Source organism: Mus musculus, chromosome 15, assembly GCF_000001635.26.
Source record: "Mus musculus strain C57BL/6J chromosome 15, GRCm38.p6 C57BL/6J".
In the NCBI taxonomy this organism is placed as follows: Eukaryota; Metazoa; Chordata; class Mammalia; order Rodentia; family Muridae; genus Mus; species Mus musculus.
Genome location: NC_000081.6, coordinates 32,167,179 through 32,186,952, shown reverse-complemented (window position 1 = coordinate 32,186,952; position 19,774 = coordinate 32,167,179). Strand labels below are relative to the sequence as shown.

The 19,774-nt window shown below is 42.1% G+C and overlaps 1 protein-coding gene and 1 long non-coding RNA gene across 2 annotated transcripts in view; both read right to left on the bottom strand.

Moving 5' to 3' along the window:
• Gm32499 overlaps positions 1-19,774 on the bottom strand; it is an 84,166-nt gene that overhangs the window by 53,569 nt on the left and 10,823 nt on the right. The window contains exon 3 of the long non-coding RNA XR_001781610.2: positions 17,905-17,955. This is a non-coding gene — a long non-coding RNA (predicted gene, 32499). The remainder of the gene's footprint in view (positions 1-17,904; positions 17,956-19,774) is intronic.
• Positions 8,659-9,664, bottom strand: Tas2r119 (taste receptor, type 2, member 119). The gene has a single exon (NM_020503.3). The coding sequence runs from the start codon at positions 9,661-9,663 to the stop codon at positions 8,659-8,661; it is 1,005 nt and encodes a 334-aa protein (NP_065249.3). The 5' UTR covers position 9,664.

Here is a 19,774-nt window from a genome sequence, read left to right as displayed (position 1 = left end):
AACATCAACGAGTCAAAGCCACTGTTGGTTCTTCAGGGACATGAATTCAGAATGATGGTCTTTGGCATGACTTATTAATTTATACTCTGGATGGTAAAGAAAAATCTAATTCAACGTGCAGAACTTCTATTCTTGCTGCCCACGGTCAGCATGCACATACATGGCCTGCTCAGGTATTTGCAGTCTGGATCACAGAGGCAGAAGCTATCCAGTGCAGGGAGTGAGTGAAGTTCTGAGTGAATGTGTGTTGCTGACAGGGATATCACCGTGTCAAGGACCCCAGTGCCTCAGGCCTGTGGGAATGGTTGGGGTAAGGATGTTGATAGTGTGTGCAGAGATGCCTTCCAAGGCTTTCTCCCTCCCCATATGACTGTGGCTCAAACCCTGCTTGCCTATAGTGACTGCTTCTACTAAGATTAGCCATGCTGATCTCCTTGTGACTAATAACTCAGCCTATGCAACAACTCCCTGTTCAACTGTAAATAAACACACTGAGCTTCTAGGATGCTGCAGCCTCTCCATCCAAAACCACAAGCTTTGCTGTGTGCATCTTTTCCTCATTCCCTCATAGGCCCAGTCAAGTTCTAAAGCCATTCAGGACATGGTCACCCAGTTCCTGCCTGACCTTGGCCACTAGAAGGCTAGGTTCTGTGATCCAAGGCTGCCTTCCCAGGGAGCCTCTTCTTGTACCCGCTCTGCTTTGCTTTAGTTTGGCTTTTTCTGATAGGATTTAAAACACAAAGGAAACACACTGGAATTATTTCACAAGATGTCCATTTATTCTCTTCCTGTGGAAACAGGGAGACAGAGGGTCATTCGTGGTTGATCTCTTTGGAAATCCTTCTGAAGTGGCAGAACTTGGCCTGCATCTGACTTGCTCACCTCCCAGTGCACATGAGTGGGTCTGGGTGCAAGTTCTCATGGAGTAGTGTGAATTGTAGAGCTAGACACATGGACTCTAATAGAAGCAGAACACAGGGACAGAACCATGCCACAAGAGAAAACGAGGTGTCTTTTTAGAAGTTTTCCTCATGAGCTGAGTCAAACCCTGCCTCACCCAGGACTGGCAGCTTCCCTGGAGATAAGAAGACCCCAGACACAATTCCTTAGAGGGCTCACCTGGCTTAGGGAAGGGCTCTCACCCAGGGAAATGTGTCCTTCTCTAATGCGTGGAGACATGTCATCCCCAGTTAGAACGTGTTCACTTTACACCAAACAGATGATTAAATATTTAGCTGCAAGTAATGGCTGTTCCCTGGCCTCCTACAGCCCACAAAAAGAAGAAAAGAAGGAAAGAGAGAGGCAGGGGGAGGGAGAAGATAGAAGGAAGGGGGATGGGAAGGAGAAAGGAAAAGAAAAGAAGGAGAATTTTTCCCCTTAGTTTTCTCTGAGTTGGATCCTGGAGATAAGTTTTAAAATATCTTCCTTTGAAAGGCAACACCCTTTAAAGGCCTTGAGTTTTCCAATAACCAGGCATCATTCTTGTGTTCAATGTACCTGTGCATCTTGGAAGGAAATGCATCTGGGCATACTGGCACACACCACTAATCCCAGCACTCAGGAGGCAGAGGTGAGTGGATCCCTGAGTTTGAGGCCAGATTGGTCTACAAAGCAAGTTCCTGGTCAGCCAGAAATATACAAACTCTGTCCAGACAAACTCTGTCAGGAAAAGAAGAGTGGAAAAGCATAGCAATTGTCTGCTTAGCTACTAATTTTGTCTGTTAGCTGAGGCACCAGCTGGTTTCTATGGGGGAGGACTCATAAAGGTCTGTGTGTTGCCCACAAAGGAGGTGTCATTGACTGACTGTGATTGCTCATGAGCAGATGCTGTGGCCTAAGTTCATCCAACCCAGTCTCTTCTCTCTCATGGTAGAATTATTTTCATTATGATGTACATACATATCACACACACACACACACACTCACACATACACATGTTACATGTTCTATAACATTTGGCATTTCCACTATTTAACAAATTAGTATCATTAAGTATACTCATAATATTGTGTAACCATATGCCATCAGTTTCTGAGATCTTTCATCATCTCAAATTCTTTGTGTCACCAGGCACAGGCTCCCCATTTCCTCTCCCTCTTTAGCACCTGCTAAATTGCATGGATTTTCATTTTCTATGAACATGATACATGTGTGATTATACAGTGCCTGTCTTCCTTAACCTAGCATAATGTCTTTAATGTTCATCCTTGCTGTAGCATATATTTTATCTTTTAATAAAATATTTAATAATTTCACGGGTTGGACACATCCTTTTCGGCTCCTCTGACTTGCTGATGGGCATTCAGGTTGTTCCCACACTGATTTTTTTTTTTGAGAATTTCTTATATGAATATTGTATTTAAATCATTCTCCTCCCTCCATTTTCCCTCATATCCCTCCAACTCCATCTCAAATTCTTGGTCTCTTATTGTTTAATTATAGTTGTCACCCCTATCCATGGGCAATTGATTGCTGCAATGAGAGAAAGAGAGAAAGAGACAGACAGAGAGAGAGAGACAGAGAGAGACAGAGAGAGACAGGGACACAAAGACACAGAGAGACACCATTCTTCTATAGAGGTTATGCCTAAACACACATGAGTCATATTAAGTGATCTCATTATGCTGTGTTAATAGACATGGGCATCTGCATGTTAACAATTACAACTGAAGAATAAGAGGCCATGAGTTTGTTCCCATATGTTGACTGTCCTATATCACGCTGCTGCCAGGCATTCTGGCTGTCCCCACTCTTAGCAGTGATGTTCTTTGTGCTAGCATGGGGCTGAGGATTTGTTACACGTGTGCAATCTTCATCCTTCTCTCCATTTTACAGACAGGGAAACTGAGGATTACTTCTGGTTGCAGAATTCTCAGACACTGCCAGGGTGACCTGGATCAGCAGGTGCAGTCCCTTTTATGAGGAGAGCCAATGAGACAAGCCTATGTTTCTGTAAACTCAGTGGTTTGGCTCACCTGTGGACTAATGACACTATACAAATCATGTCATACATGGTTGCTTCATCCCGGAGAGCTGGTTATTTGAGTCGATTCCCCCAGGAAAGCATTACTGACCACCTCACACCTGTGATCCAAGTGTGAGGTTTCATTTTATTAAACCAATTTGCATTTTCAGAGAATTATTGATGAATGTTCTAGAGAATTTATGAAGAAGCTGAGCTTTTAGATCAGTAGTCAGATCTGGACAGTGTTTCCAAAGCCAGGATGTGCCATTTCAAGTGAAGGAAGAAGTAGAAGCATCTTTTGTCCAAGTGGAAGGGCTGGGTGTCATTTATCTACAGTCACACGAGGCCCTGGTTCATTTGTAGTTACTGCCTTGGGTCCGGTGCCACTTTCTGCCTGCCTGCCCTCTCAAGACATTCCCTGTAGCTCAAAAGCTTGGCTTGTTGAGTGAGCACTCACCAAGAGCTAAGTTCAATCTGGCTACCAGACTTTCTCCCTTCCTATTCCCAGATGCACACTCTACTCTACATATCAACCTCATATTTATATTCCTAAATTGATGGAAAGCGTAGCCCAGAGAAGCTAATGCGATCTGTTTCAGAGGTCCATAGCATCCTCAAACACAGAAACAGGTAAATAGATCTCTTTTTCCAAATAAATAAATAAATAAATAAATAAATAAATAAATAAATAAAGTTTGTAGGGGAAATTAAATGAACCTTCAGTCACTTAAAAAAAATAGGCATGCTGTCAGTGCTCTGTTGCTTGCTGGCTGATTCAATGTATTTAAGATAGAAACAAACACAGTACAGAATAAGAGGAAACCTATGTCTGCACCATTGATGTGAATATGATTTACAAGATGGGATGAAATCACCAACTTCTGATGCTCAGCCACGAAAGATTAAATAGCTCCAGACGCCACAGCCAGAAATCTAAATGTGAACACTATATCTTAAAAGTGGACATTATTTAATACTGAAAAGGTATGGAGGGGGGGACCTATAAGATGATTCAATATCTCAAGAAAGCGATGTTTATTTGTATGTCAAGAAGGCAGTGAATTAGATGGCTCTGTGTTGCTGTGAACCTGAATAAGCTCCTGAGAGCTCACCACTGTGATTCTTCCTGGGACATACATAACTATGGCATGAAGTTTTCTGATAAGTCTACAGTTATATGGAGGCAGATGATGACGATGATAGGGTATTCCTAATATGAAAAAATGCATAAAAACAGATTCTATACCCATTTCTTAGGAAGACCATTTAAAGCATGTGACTCTTCTTACTTTGCCCATTTGAATATTAGTGCCATCTGTCCAAAATAATCAGAGACAGAAACAGAGAAACAGAGGGACAGAGACACACAGAGAGAGAGAAACAGAGACAGAGACACACAGAGAGAGACACACAGACAGAGAAACAGAGAGAGAGAGAAACCATTCTTCTCCAGAGGTTATGCCTAAACACATATAAGTCATATTACGTGATCTCACTATGTTGTGTTAATAGAAATGTCATCTCACTGATTACCAAAGTCAGTTTACACTGTGGGGAGGGTCTTTGACTTTTATATATCTTCCCAAAAACCTGTCTTGTCTCATCCAAAAGATATGGTATAGTTACACATGGGCAAATTTTTGAAGGCCATATTACCCATGCTAAAATTAGAACATCTAAAATCTGAGAAATAGACTATAAATATTCAACTGGGCATAACCTTTGAACTGTCTGGAGGAGTGATGATGGCTGGCCATTGGCTTCAAGAAACCATTAGCCTCAAGTCCAAGGGTAATAATTAAATGCTAAAGTCTACATAGCACTTCCACATCAAGAGTGTTCTATTGCCAAGCAGTTGCTGCATTACCGTAAGTAAGAATTTATGAGCTATATATCACTTCTGAGGCATTCTAGATTGTTTATTATTTTAGCATTCAAATTATGACATTTGATTATTGCAGGATATTTGATCACACTGGACCCTGAGATAGTGTTATTTACTGGAAAAAAAAAACTGTTTCTAGTTCAGTGGCTCAGCCCTTAGCACTCACCTCCAATATCAAACATGAAGGTAAACTTAGTTTGTAAAAGGAAGCACCCATGTTTGAAAGTGATGTCTAATTGAGTGGCAGACAAAGTGATGGATCAGAGAAAGCTTTGACAGAATAGGATGTGCCCAACATTCACAGGAAGAAGGATGAGTGGGAAGCTACTTAATGGGCAGTGCAGAAACAGAAGAGGAGGCAGCTCTACTGGGATGCACAGGGACAGGTTGCAGGGGGGAACAAACTAGGCATGGGTGAAGACAGAACAAGCCAGAGAAGGAGGAGGAGCCAGAAGATTAGAATGTATTGCCAAAGTTAGTATGAGACTAAGCAAAGCAAAATGTCAGAGGGCAAGAGAGAAATAAACCACATTAAACCAGTTAGTATGGAGAGGAGTTTAGAGCCAAAACAGCTGAGTTGAATCAGCCAGCCAAAGATCAGAAAGAACCATGAAGGGGTGAGCTTATTCAGCAGTAAGTCTCAGAACCTGAAAACAGTCTAGGCCTAGATAAGATTGTACAGAGGCTAGAAGCTTCAAGGACAAGGCCTAGGATAGCATACAGTGTCAGCTCAAGACAACAGTTATAACTAGAGAATAAAAGATACATTTAAATTCAATGGTTTTAAAAGTCCAAGTACATAAGCCAATAGATTCTGAGTGTTCGACTGATCTCACATCTCTCATCACTGGAAGCTGTGAAGATCTCCTGGGATTTGAGGGTGTCATGGTCAATAATTGAGAGTACTCTACTAGGGATTCACATCTCTTCTTTATCCAAAACAGAGTAGAATATTCCTGTTGTTCCCTTTCCAAAAAAGAACACTTCCTCCTGGCCCACATTTGATTAGAAGGAACAATAATGGAACTCAGTTATGAGATTTCATGGTGGACCATGCAGGAGATCTCATGGCCATAGCTTTTAGGAGCTATAGTGTCTGCCTTGCTGTAGAACCTTTATCCATCACAAATAAGACTATACCATGGACTAGTTATGTTACCACCACCACCCCCAAAATAAAGAAGAGGTTCATCTGGGTTTTTGGGTTGGGTTCAATGTCAGGTGTGTCACCTTACAATGACTTGTTTTGATGGCAATGTCTGGGAGGGATGCACAGCATCTCATGCTGGGTGGAGGAAGTGTGCATAAGATTGCCCTCTGCTCCCTCTCTTCTTCAGATAAATCCACCAGGGGCCAATCATGGGGGCTATAGTCAGATAACCTTCTCTCATCATAATCACCTCCCAAAGGGACCACCTTTAAATACCTTGAATACCATACTTAGTGACACTTCTACCTACTAGGGATGGAATTTCAACACAGGAGCCAGGGGATCTGGTAATGAAACCATTTGCACACCACAGCAAGCAGAGCTCTTGAAGCAAGTGGGCAAGTAAAGAACAGACAGCTTAGCCAGCTGGCAAAATGAGTCACAGGCAATCTAGAAGGGATGAAGGCAGTGAGTGTTTCATTTCTAAAACTGAGCGGTGGTTTCCTATTCAACACCAAAGCTAAAATCATAAAAGGAGAGTTTGGGAGGAAAGTAGACTGTGAAATGATTTTGGAATGCATACTTATTATTTTGTTTATTCAAAAACTCTTGCTAATATTAGCATCACACTTAGTCACATCTTAAAACTCATCTCACTAGCTGGCATTATTAGAGCAGAAGTTGTTGAAATAGAATCAGAATCTGGGATTGAATAGTACTGTTCACAACAGCCAAGAACCAACCCACATGCCAATCAACTCTAAGCAAAGGGAATGTGGTATAAATACAATGTCCATGGCAGAGTGTTAATCAGGCCTTAAGAAGAGCAAATTATGTCATCTGCAGGCAAATGGCAGGAACTACAGATCACTATGGTATGCAACATTACCCAAACTCAGGAAGACAAAAATGTCATGTTTTTGTCTCACACATTGAAATTAGATTTTTAAAAAGATGCAAAAAGAGAAGGGAAAAATATTTGAGAAAAGGGAGGGATAAACAAATGAGGGTACTGAAGCAGATGTGATTAATTACATTATTTACATGTATGAAAATGTCACAGTAGGATCTATTGTTTTCTACAATTGATATATACTAAGAAAAAATGAATGAGAAAAATGGTATCTGAGAAGCCAAATCATAAGCAAATTGCATAATTTTACATTTCTTTCTGAATGTTTGGAGGTGTTCCCACTCTTCTCTTCCAACCTGCAAGTGCACACCTTAGAGAATAAAGAACAGTAATCACTAGAGTTAAGACATAAGAAAAGCAAGCTACTCTTCTTGGTCCCTTCTTCAAGAGGGAGTGATGCTCACCTGCAGCATGCCATTCCTTCTAGAACTAACTGGCTGCCTGAGTTCAGGGTTATCTAGACTTGGTGTGATGTGGGGTCAGCGAGAAGAGGAAGGTGGGGGCTGCTGCTCTGTTCCTTGGAGAACTGAGTTGGAGACTATGGGAAGATGAAAGGTACCATGGCTCTTGTTCCCAAGAGGATGCATCCATATTTGGATCTTCTGAAGCATGTCCTCTGTGTGTAGCATGTCTTGGGTTACAAAGTCTGTGCTCCTGGTGATGATCACCTCTAAACACAGATACATTTTACACCATCACACCTGAAATACAAACTAAAGACAATCGTGAGACAGCTTGTTTTACATCAGCCCCTAAAGCAAAGGGATTCTGAGTTGATTTTAGAAGTGTGTGTATGCAACTGAGGTTGACTGTGTACAACACACACACACACACACACACACACACACACACACACACACACACACACACACACATCTATTTTGCTTAGTTTCCAAAGTCATCTTCCAAAGAGAAAATATATCTGTGTTTCAAGCAGATGGAAACACCATGAGCCCCATCCATACCTACTAATGTTGCTTCACTAGGAAGACATGTGATGTGGGAATGTCAAATTGTTGCTATCAATCAAAAGGACCCCCAGGCTGAGTGTACAAATGCAAAGTGAAAATTCTTTACAAGTCATTATCTATTGAGGGTGTACAATTATAGGAAATGAAAAGCTCTGTTCTTTTCTTCTCTCTTTGTCTTCTTCCTTCAACTCTCCCACCTCTTAAAAGTCGGTCTATTCCTCCTCTTTCTCTGTCAATCATCCTTCTTATCAGTCATTGAGATGTATACCAAGTTTTCTGGTCTTGGAGTAGATGTGCATGCTCTCAAGGACTGAGAAGGTCTGGCTGCCCTCAGCTTCCTTTAGTACTTGAAGAAGAAGAGTAGCCTTACTGTATGTGACTTCAACAACAACAACAAAAACAAAAACCAGAAAAGATATTCTTGATTCGTGTAATCAAGATATACACAATCAACCCATTCATGTCTGGGACAGGGTCTGAATCTAGGCAATGAACACGGGATGTTTTAGTGTTCTGCCCTTCTGGTATTATAAGTTCATCTTGGGCTTTTACTCTTCTTTAAATGCTTTACTTGGAGAAAATTACAGATTCGCATGCACTGCAGCAAATCATACTGAAAGACCTAGACTCCATTTGCCCTGGTTTCTCAATGACATCATCTTGCAAGGTGATATTTCCACATGACTACTGGGATATGGACCTTGATGTCATATCATGTGTTGGGCTTTGATCATCAATTTACCCTTTGAAATGATTAAGCCTCAGGTTGGACAATTAAGATGGCATTGTACAGGCTTCTGAGCAGGATGTCTTGTTGGCTGAGTGATGAGTAGCAGGCACTGGCAAGTCACTGAGTCTTGGGTTCCTTGAGGTGACCCAAGCTCTTGCACAATGACAACACTTACAATGGACAATGAACATTTTTGCATTTCGTTTCAGCTTAGGGTTTCCTAAAATTAAGACAATCGAGTGTAAGGAGGGGTACATACCAATAACCAATAAGCAGAATGCAAAGGTTCTGCTTCCAAAGTGGAGGCCTTGGGTACAGATCAGAACAGCTACCATGTCATGGGAGAGATAGAGGATGAGGAATGACAGAATGGAGAGCATCGCACTGACGAGGGCATGTCTGCTAGGTTCCCTAGTTCCCACCATAGTCCTCATCTGCCGGCTGTGGTTCCACAGGGAGGACAACAAGAGCAGAACAGCAACAGTGAAGATGAGAAATGGTAGTGTGAGACCAAAGACAAAGACTGAGAGTAGTGTGGCATGCGCTGGTCTGACCCGAGTTGTATTTTTAGAAGAAAAGCTTATAAAGATTTGCTTAGGAAGTTCTGAAGTCTCTCTGCTATGGATGAAAGTAGTAACAGTTACATAGACCACAGATGCCAGGATCAGCCATGGCACCAACCTGGATATCCTCATCTTCAGCCACAGAAAGAGTGGGTGAGGGATGGTAGCAATCTTGGCACAGTAGAAAACACCAAGCCATGTGGCAAACCAGAGACTCAGTTCATTTATAATGTAGACAAAGGTAACATTGTCAGCAAATAACGTGTGTCTCACCAAACAGGATAGACCCAGCTGTGCAAACAATATACACAATTGAAGAATGATTCGAGAAGTTGCCAGGCAAAAAAGAAGCAGATCCAGTGGGGCCATTTTCTTCCACATGATCAAGTCGATGGCATTGACAACCACAATGAGGCCATTTGCCAAGACCCCAGTTAAAAACTGCACTACCACAACCAGGAGGAAGAAGAGCATATGACCTTCCATCGTTTTAAAATAGAAGAACCAATGACTTCTTTAAATGATACATAGAGTTATGCACAGTCTCAGCCATGTATGATTTCTGCTTCCTTTCAACTAGACCAAGGTTCCTTTGGAGATGATGCCAACCCAAAGACAATGGAAGAGGAAGGTGGGGCCCATTTGTTTATAGTGCTGCCTTCTCAACTCAATGTCAGTCAAATAAGGAAGAGATACCATAGAAACGAACTGTGCCTTATGACAGCTTTTGCATTTTTCAGGTCTTCTTAAGTGTCAGAGCCATCACAAGTAAATCGTGCAACCAGAAGCCTCCAGGTACCTAGTGAGGACCACCTTCATGCCTTGCCTTACTTAATTATGATTGTCCTCAATGCTAATGAGGCATCCTGGAGCATCATACAAAAACAAGTCACTTCTGTCAGAGTGACGTCACGGAGGTGGGAATATAAGTTTCCTCTGCATTAGTTCTCTAGGCTGCAGAGCCAGCAACCCGGGATCACCTCAAACACTGTTAAATAACAAGCCATACATGATAAAACACAAGGCTAAAACGTGTTTGGAAGATGGCTCAGTGGGTAAAATACTTGCTTCACAAGCACGGGGACCTGAGTTCAATCCCCCAGAAGTCACAGTTTTAAGAACAGTAGCTGTGGCAATAACATGTTTACCTGCCCTCCAGCGTCAAGGAAACAGAGACCACAGATCTCTGGGTTCACTGGTAAGTCAGATTAGCAGACTCTTCGGTCTAATGGTCTCAACAAAGCTGTTTGAGCTGAACCTAGCCAGATCTCATAATAACAAGGTGGACCACGTCCTTGAGGAGTAAGACCCATGGTTGGACCCTGGTTTCCACACAAATGAGCACCCTTAAGATGAACATGTAACATCGTATGCACAAAGCTTAGTAATACAGTTTATATATATATATATATATATGTATATATATATATATATATGTATATGTATGTATATATGTACAGACACTGGGCAAAGCCTAAGGAAGGTCACACATAAGGAAATGAAGGCCTTGCTCAGAATCCGCATGAATCATCACCCATGATGACCCAATGTTTGAAACCTTTGCTCGGTTTTCCTTCCAAAATAATGAAAACCTTACAACAGCCAGGAGGTAAAGGGGAAAGTGATGGGTTGCTGTAACCGTTCCACAGATTAGAGTAAAACAAGCAAGCATTGTAATGTTTAGAGAATGCCACTGCTGAGCTAACCCATATTGGTTTCATCCTCAATGAGTTTGAAATGAAAAATTGTTTTATTTGGTAGATGGAAGGAACTCCCATGTAATCAATTTCGAATGGCTCTCAGACTTGACTCTGCCAATTAGATGACACCATCACTTCACATCACATCCCCAGCCTTTGACAATCAAAGACATTTCCAGACAGTACCAAATGATTCTGGTGACAAAATAATCATGATTAAAAGCCATAATCCCAACAAAAGCAAGAACAATGCTGTTTCCAGGTGCTGCTCGAAGGTGTGGTAGTCTGAATAAAAATGACCTCCATAGGCTCATAGGGAGAGACATTAATTGAAAGGATTGGAACATATGACCTTGTTTGAGTAGGTGTGGCCTTATTGGAGGAAGTGTATCACTGGTGGTAGGCTTTGTGGTTTTAGGAGCTCAAGCCAGCCCTGGTGCCTCACTCTCTCTTCCTGCTGCCTGCAGCGAGAATGTCTGCCTGTGTGCCCCCGTGTCAATAATGGACTAAACCTCTGAAGTGTAAGTTAGACCCAATTAAATATTTTCCTTTATAAAAGCTGCCATGGTCATGGTGTCTCTTCACAGCAATACCAACCCTAACTAAGACATACTAAAGGCACAATAAGTGAATCCTGTGTTTAATATGAGTTCCTTAGAGAATTCATTGGCAGAGTGAAAAATGAGGACAGTTTATAAACGTTGGGTAAATTAAAACTTCCAGCTTAGTACTTAATAAAATGCTCACCAGATCTTGTAACAAAGTGTAACTCCTTCTGGAAACATGTTACTTTGTCCCAGGGGGTCAGACAGGATTCTCCCCAGAACCTTATTTATAGACAACTAGAAGAGGAAGGACGAAAAATTAAGTGGCAGTCACTCTCCTTAAGACACTATTGCTCTGTGAATTCTTAACAGTTTCATGTAGGGTTGCCTCATCTTTGGTGAGGTGGAGGGAAGCAACAGGAAAGCTCTCAGGCAGCAGTCAAGGGAGGCAGTTTGGGAGTGGACACTCCCACATAGATCCAAGTTGGAGGAGCATCCTGATGGGACAAGAGTCATTCTTCTTCCTCTATTGAAAGGAAGACCTTCAATGCAAAGCACTATCATTCTGCACATGGCTGGCTAAGAAAGCAAAGTGGAGGAGCACCCATCTATGGCAGAGAGAAGCTGTGAACTCCAAAGGAAAAAACCCCATGGACTTCCTCATTTTCTCATTCAAGCCTTCTGCTTCCATTGCAAACGTGACTGCTTGCCCTAAGCACCATGAGGCTCGCCACTCACTCATGCATTCACTCATCCATTCATTGCTTGGCTTGTGAAGTAGAACCAAACTCAACTACAACACAGCAGAGGGCAGGTTGAGACACAAGTCCTGACCAACAGGCACACAACCCTAACAGTTCACTTTGTCTCTTTTAGCATGGCCATATTATTTACAGCATGGATCAGTCCTTGATGTGCTTCCAGCATGGGCCAAAGACAGTTCGCCATTGCAAACTAGATCACTAGAGCATGCATAGCACAAAAGAGCAGAAGGAAGGCTTGAGCCCAGAGCAACAGTATGACCTCTCAATGCTGACAGAAAAACAGAAGAGGGAACACACAATCTGCCAGGAAGTTCAATCATGCCCAACCCTAAGTGCCTCTTGCATCCTAGCATCTGTAGAGGCTACTGGATTCTCAGATAGTTCATTGTAACTTGTTAGAACCAGCCTGAAGGATAGAGACACCATGGGCGGGGGGACCACAAGTTATAAGGATTAAGCTACAGCTTTTCTATTACAATTTTTGTCATTGCACTGGCTGGTTTTGTGTGTGAACTTGACACAAGCTGGAGTTATCTCAGAGAAAGGAGCCTCCTTTGAGGAAATGCCTCCATGAGATTCAGCTGTAAGGCATTTGCTCAATTAGTGATCAAGGTGAAAGTGCCCAGCCCACTGTGGTTGGTGTCATCCCTGGGTTCTATAAGAAAGCAAGCTGAGCAAGCCAGGGGAAGCAGGCCAGTAAGCAGCATCCCTCTATGGCTTCTGTATCAGCTCCTTATTCCAGGTTCCTATCCTGTTTGAGTTCCAGTCCCGACTTCCTTTGGTGATGAACAGCAATGTGGAAGTATAAGCCGAATAAACCCTTTCCTCCCCAGCTTCCTTCTTGGTCATGATGTTTGTGCAGGAATAGAAACCCTGACTAAGACAGTCATTTTCTCTTCAATGAGAACAACTCTCAAAAGCATGTCACCCCAGGAACAAGAGCTGCCACCAGCTTGTCTGAGACAGCCATGTCTTCTTGTGTTTTGTGGGTGTGCATGCATGTGGAGGTGCAGGTACGTAAAGGTGTGTACAAGTGTGCAAGTGCATGTGTGTGCCGGTTCATGTGCACATGTGTGCATGTATGAAGAGAAATCAGAAGTTAACCTTTGGTGTATTATTCCTCAGGATCCCAGCCATGCTGGTTTTCAAAACATGGTCTTTCAGAGGATGGCAATGCACAGATTCAGCTAGGCTGGCTCTTTAGTGAGCTCCACAGAAGGATTCCATCTCTTTGATAATGGGGTTACAAACATTTGCCACCACACCTAACTTGATTTACCTGGGTTTCTTAGGGGGATTGAGCTCAGGTTCTTATGCTTTCAAGGTAAACATTTTACCAGCTGACCTAGGACCCCAAAAGCACATCGTGTCATTTTGTTGGTTGAGAACCAGGGCCTTGCCTTTTCTAGGCAAGGGCTCTGTCACCAAACTACACCTCCATGCCTGGAACATCTTACACCAAGTGATGGTAAAATAAGAGTGTCTGTGAATGGCAGGTAGAAACGATGGGTTTGAATGACCCATTCATCACCAAAAAGCTGCCTATCAGTGTTCATAAAAGACCTCCAGGGTCAGATCCTCCAGTCTCTCTTAGGAGTCTATTGTGTCAATCAAAGTAGCTTTGGGCCTTGATTGTAGTGTTGTACTAGGTAAGAGTGAGCTAAATACATTAATGATCAATGAAACAAATTAAAGAAAAGCTGCTTCCCAAGCGAGAGCCCCTTTGGGTCTTTCAGGAGGTTTCTTTTTGTGAAAAAAAAAAAAAATCAGAGAATCCCCGGTGCCAAAATGAAAACCATACACGTCTGGCTTCACCTGTCAGTCAGCGGCTCAAAATGTTGACAGTTTTACACGGACAAATGGCTTGGAACAGATGGTTCAGGACCCAATGAGAAGACATTCACATGATCATTACCCCATATTACCCTGATTAAATGTGTTCACTCGCACTCATCTGTAATGAGCACTCATTAAAGGAGACAGCACTAAATATTCTTGAGGGAACTGACAGGCGGAAAAAGTTGCTTATTTATATTCAAATCGTTTAGCTGCTAGAAAGGAAGTGTGACCTTTTTCACATGCAGCTACAGTGATGCAGGCTTTTCAGCAGGTAGAGGCTCCATCATCGTCTGTGCTTCTGTTTTCCAGCTACAGGAGACGTTTACTTTGATATAGTCATCATGAAAGTGAGCAACAGTTTAATGCCCTTCCTAAGGGGGGCTTTGTACCTCAATATCAGGGGTACAATTCTCACTTTTAGAAACATGTGCCTGTGTTAGCATTCTTGTATATTTAATAAGATCTTTCAAATAAGAAAGAAATAGATCCTTGGCAGTGAAAAGCAGGCATCTTTTCTGAATCTTTCCTGGACCACAGTTCAGTCTGTGTAAAGCTGATATGTAATGTATTCCACTTAAAATTCACAACATGGTGGTTGAAAAAAACACCAGGCTCTTTCAGACTAATCACTCTTTAAATCCCATCATTTTCATCTCTCCACTTGTATGTGCAGTTGATCTTTGGGACTAAAATTGTCTTTAATATTCAAGCCACTTCCAAATACTTGTCCCTTCTCTTGCATTTATCGCCTTAATGTGTTTCTGGCTTCTCCTACTCCATTCAATACTCTGAAGTTTATTCACACTGAATCAAACAGAATAATGGAGAAACACGATACATTGAATGTAAGTCTTCCATGGACAGAACTCAAAGTCTGTGCAGACAAGAATCCCTTGTGAGTAACAATAGGAAACCGAAGCCAGCCGTGCTACCCCTGGGGGGATGAGAAGAGCCTCCAGTCCTCCCACTGCTGCCTTCAGCTTTATCCCAAGTTCCTCTGTGGAATTCTAAACGTCTGCTGCTTCTCCCACACTGTCCCTCCCTCTGTTCTTCCCTTCCCCCTTCCTCCCTGTCTTCTTCCTGGCTTCTTTCTTCCCGTAACTTAATGCAAGCTCATGATGTGTAGGAGCGGAAAGATACTATCCTAAGCATAGAACAAGGAATGAAGAGTCAAATTAGAGTCTCTGTCATCTCAGAAATTGCACTTCAGTGGGAAAGATGAGAATAAATATGTTAAAAGTGAATAGGGACTCCAGGTGATGTTGAATAAAACATTGTTTTTAGAGCATGTGGTCCAGGAGGGCTGACTCCTAGAGAAAGATAGATTCAAAAGGGAGCTCTAGAGATGGGAATTCCAAGCAGAGATAACAAGAGATGGAATACCCCCCACTCCCATCATAAAAGAGCTTAGAGCCATTAACAGATCCAAGTTCAAACCTCTGCCTTGCTAGGAACAGCAGAGACAAGAGGAAAGTCCCACGGAGGGGAAGCACCTATGGGTGGACATGGCTAGATAATCAAGAGCTTGGGCCACAGAAACAACTAGCGTTCAACTTTAATATGCAAAACTCATTGCCAAGTTTGGCTGAGGGGAGATGTGGCACATGAAGACCAATGTTCTAAAGCATTTACGGTAGTGTGGTGGCTCATGCCTTTATTCCTAGGACTGGGGAAGTAGAAGCTGTAGGATCTGAAGGTTAGCTTGGTTTACATAAACAGTTCCCAGCCAGTCAAGGCTAGGTAGTGTGACCATATCTAATACCTATACTAGTACTAATGCTAATGCTAATGCTAGGGCTAGGGCTAGGGCTAGGGCTAGGGCTAGGGCTAGGGCTAGGGCTAGGGCTAGGGCTAGGGCTAGGGCTAGGGCTAGGGCTAGGGCTAAAGACTAAGACTAAGAATGAGTAAGAGTAAGAAAAAAAGGAAGAAGAGGAAACTCCATTTATTTGGAAAAAAATACATGGAAGGCAGAAGAGGACAAATATTGAGCAGAAAGATCCCTCTGAAGACTGCAGCAGACTCTGCAAGGGGTATTACTAGTTTAAAGAGATTTTGACTAGAAGGAAGAAGTGGCTGGGTTGAGGATGCTGGGCTGAGGATGCTGGGTTGAGGATACTGGTATGAGGATGTATTTTGAAACTAGGTGCAACAGGAATTTCATTTGCCCTTGTCAGGAGGAAGGAGTGAAAAAGAAAAATTAAAAGTTACTTTTGGGTCACTGGCATGAATATTGGTCCTGTTTGTTAAAAAAGGGAAGATTAGAAGAAAGGTAAAATCAAGAATTCCACTGTGGATGTGATCCACCAGAAATGCCTAGAAAGGTTATTAAACACTAAACAGTAAGTTTGTGTTTGTGGCACCATAGGATTGGATGTATGCTTTCAGAATTTGGCTGGCATGAGGATGCTCATTAGAGCCATAGGCTGGATTAAGACTCGACAGGGAAGAGATAACTGAATGGAAGTCTGAGTAGCATAATACCTTTGTGATTTCATGCTACTGACTGTCCCCTCTACTGCCAGGTCTTCTGGAGACAGAGGAAGCCCTGATGAAACTGTCCTTGCATGCTTGACAGCAATCCAAGGAGCCAGGGACCCTAAGCTATTTATTCATGGCTGGTGTCATTTGCTCCTTCATCTAAAATATCCGTCCTTTCTTTATAACTTTTTTATTGGGGTTGTATTTGTTAAATTCAGTTGTCCAAATTTTGCTGAACTTATGAAAAACCATTCATGTTTGTAAATTTTATCTGTACCAGAACAATGCAAATTGCATCGGAGTAATCTGTTATGCAAGAGAGTAGAAAGAATGCACAGTGAAAACATCCGAGACCGCAGGCTTTGAGGACACAGTGTGATGTTTACAATTCTTCTAATGTTTAAAATGTTCAACAACAACAACAAAAAAACAGCATCCATTTTCCCTTCTGAAAATTATGAAATCAATATTCTGCTCTAGGTAGAATTAAATCGAGGGACAGAGAAAATTGGGGACTTCTCTCAGTCATGCGTCGTAGCAGGAACATTTCTAGGATGTAAATGCATTCTGACCACTTCATCACTAGGCTCAGGGAACATGCACGCACCAATAATAAAGGCTCTGTTCAGTAGTAGAGGCACGAAGATGAGAAAGTTGCAGCTTTTACCCGAGGAGCGCCTGTTCGTGTATTTCCAAGGCCTTTCTTTGGAAGAACCCCCTCTCCTTATACTCTGGTCTGTGGACCTTGTGGGGTACCAGCTCCATTTTTGAATTCAAGAAGGGTCATAGAACCCAGGTGTGGCATTTAATATGTCACTCACATGTTCGGGAACATCTATTCAGAGATCAACCAGAAGTCCAAAATTTGCTGTCTGAATTAATCCTCAAAATTGTGATTCAGTGTTCTGAGCAAGGCACCCCTCTCTGCCCTGGGGCTGCTTTCAGTCATCTTGCCACCACAAGACAGTGACCTGAACCTGTCCCAGAATGGGTCCACCTCACAGTCCGAGAAACAGGAGCTCAAGACTGGGTGCTGCTTAGGTTTCAGCTCTGGGCCAGCCCTCATTTAATACTGCCCTTGACATTTAAATGAACTCATAAATTAGCATTTGTTACTGAATAGAGCCTGAGGTGGTCTTTCGCTGAGTGAAGTATACTATAATGACTGTGGGCTATATGGAAAAGCAGTGATGTCCTTTCCATGTCTCACTTTTAAGAATTGGAGTCAGAAAAGTTATCTGCCTAAAGCCAGCCATTTAGTGAACCAAGGGCTCAAACCTGTGATCTCTAAATTACATTTGAGGACTCTAGTCACCGAACTTAATGTTGTCTTTAATATGTAACTAGAGTAATTATTTTAAAATGAAGGAATACAGAAATGTTGATTTTTTTTTCACTCACATTTTTTATTCTCCAACACATGCTCACTCTGGCATCTCACATGGTATCGTGCTACAAGAAATTAATAAAGCATAAGGTTACCATATGGGTATTCAAAGTTTTAGTAATTCCCCACTGAACACAATACCCTTGGCATTGACCGGCTATCTTTATCTAGAAGATGCATGGCCAAATAGATTCTAATACACATCTGTAAGTAAGTAGGTTGTGACTATTAAATTGAACACATGGCTCAAAACGATGATGCATCTGTTGCCTGAAGCCCATAGCATCATCTTTGCCCTGACTAAATCTCTCTTTTATTCTAAATTTTCCTGCTTTGCAGAAATGGAAATTCTGCCCAGAAGTGAGAGTGAAATGGAGAGACCAGACATGAGAGTTTTATGGACAGCAGTCTCCATGAAGCACTTCCTGGCTGCTCACAACAGCTTTCCACTATTTTTGTCAATCCCAGAAGAAGCAGATTGCAGGATTTTGCTCTGTTTCTCCAGAGTTGAGGAATGGGTTTTGTGACTTCTTACTTCATGTAGTTAGAGTGACTCTGAGTTTCCCTTTTCATGTAGAAACAGGCACACATGTGTGGTTAGTTTCCAAGATGTTCTAGAAGAGCCCCTGAACAAACGACTCATAATGAATAAAGTCAAGCTTTTGACCTTTCAAGAGACACTTATGTTGAGATTTTAGTACTGTATAAACTTTGTGGGGTTTTTAGGTTATAAAATATTATTTTATCTACTACCTGCATTGGTTTGAACATAGCTGTCTCTATAAAGTTCAGGTTGAAATTGCATTCTCCCTGCAATCGTCTGGAGTGAGGTGAGCGCTGGGAAATGTGTGGGCCATTGAAAAGCACTCAGGTCTTTCCATGGGAGAGAGGATGGTGCTGAAGCCAGCCCAGTCCCCCTCTCTGCCCCCATTTGCCCGTTTGCTTTTCTGCTAGGTCATAGCACTAGGCTTCTGTCATATGTAGTCGTACAATTTTTATTTCCAAGCTTCAGGATCACTGGCTTAATAAACTTCTTTCCTTTATAAATTATCTGGTATCTGAACTGATATTATTAAAACAGAAAGAACATTAGGATACCAGTTGCTGTATACATTTGAGGCAGCTGATAGTGTGAAATTCCATGACCAAGATGTAGAGTGAATCTCACAGATTCCGGACGCATGAAAAGCCATAGATTTTGGATGTTTGAATTCAATACAGTAGATTTAACAGAGGACCACAGCACATCAGATAGCTAAAGGATAATAGCAGTAACTTGTCCCAACTATTTACTTGATGTGAAAGAAATTGAATTCTAAAAATGATGAGAAATGCTCTGTGTCTTGTTTGGAGATGTTCCTATGCCATAATTCCAAAACATGGAATGCTGTGAGTTTCTTTGGCCTAAAGCCAACCATGGCAGGCTCCACAAGAGGACTGCAAGACTCATGGCCACACGACTGAGGGGATCCTTGTATACCCACACACATGCATCTGCCTCTCCCCTTTGTTGACTCAAAAACCAGAAAGGTGTCTAAAATTTAGGGCTGCTTCAGGATATGAGAAACGCAAAGCAGCACACAGCAGTAGTAGCCAAGGCTGTGATGGCAGTCTTGAGTGACAGTGGCCTAAGATATCTTAAGCTGTAGGAACATTAGAGAGAGGATAGCAGTGGTCTTCTGCAGTTGTTAATGCCCTTTGCTTGATGGACTGGACTCCATACATTTGTATTACACAAGGTGTCATGTCATGAAATTCCACCTCTCAATTATTATAACTTTGAATATTGTCATGTTTCAGTTAAATAGACAATACTAGGTGTGTTCTAAGCGTCTTTAAAAGTGATTACTGAATTTGTTCTTTGACAACTTGATACACATGTAA

Bases quoted from the DNA above. Each gene is read 5' to 3' on its own strand.
- Tas2r119 (NM_020503.3), bottom strand. From the start codon at position 9,663: ATGGAAGGTCATATGCTCTTCTTCCTCCTGGTTGTGGTAGTGCAGTTT.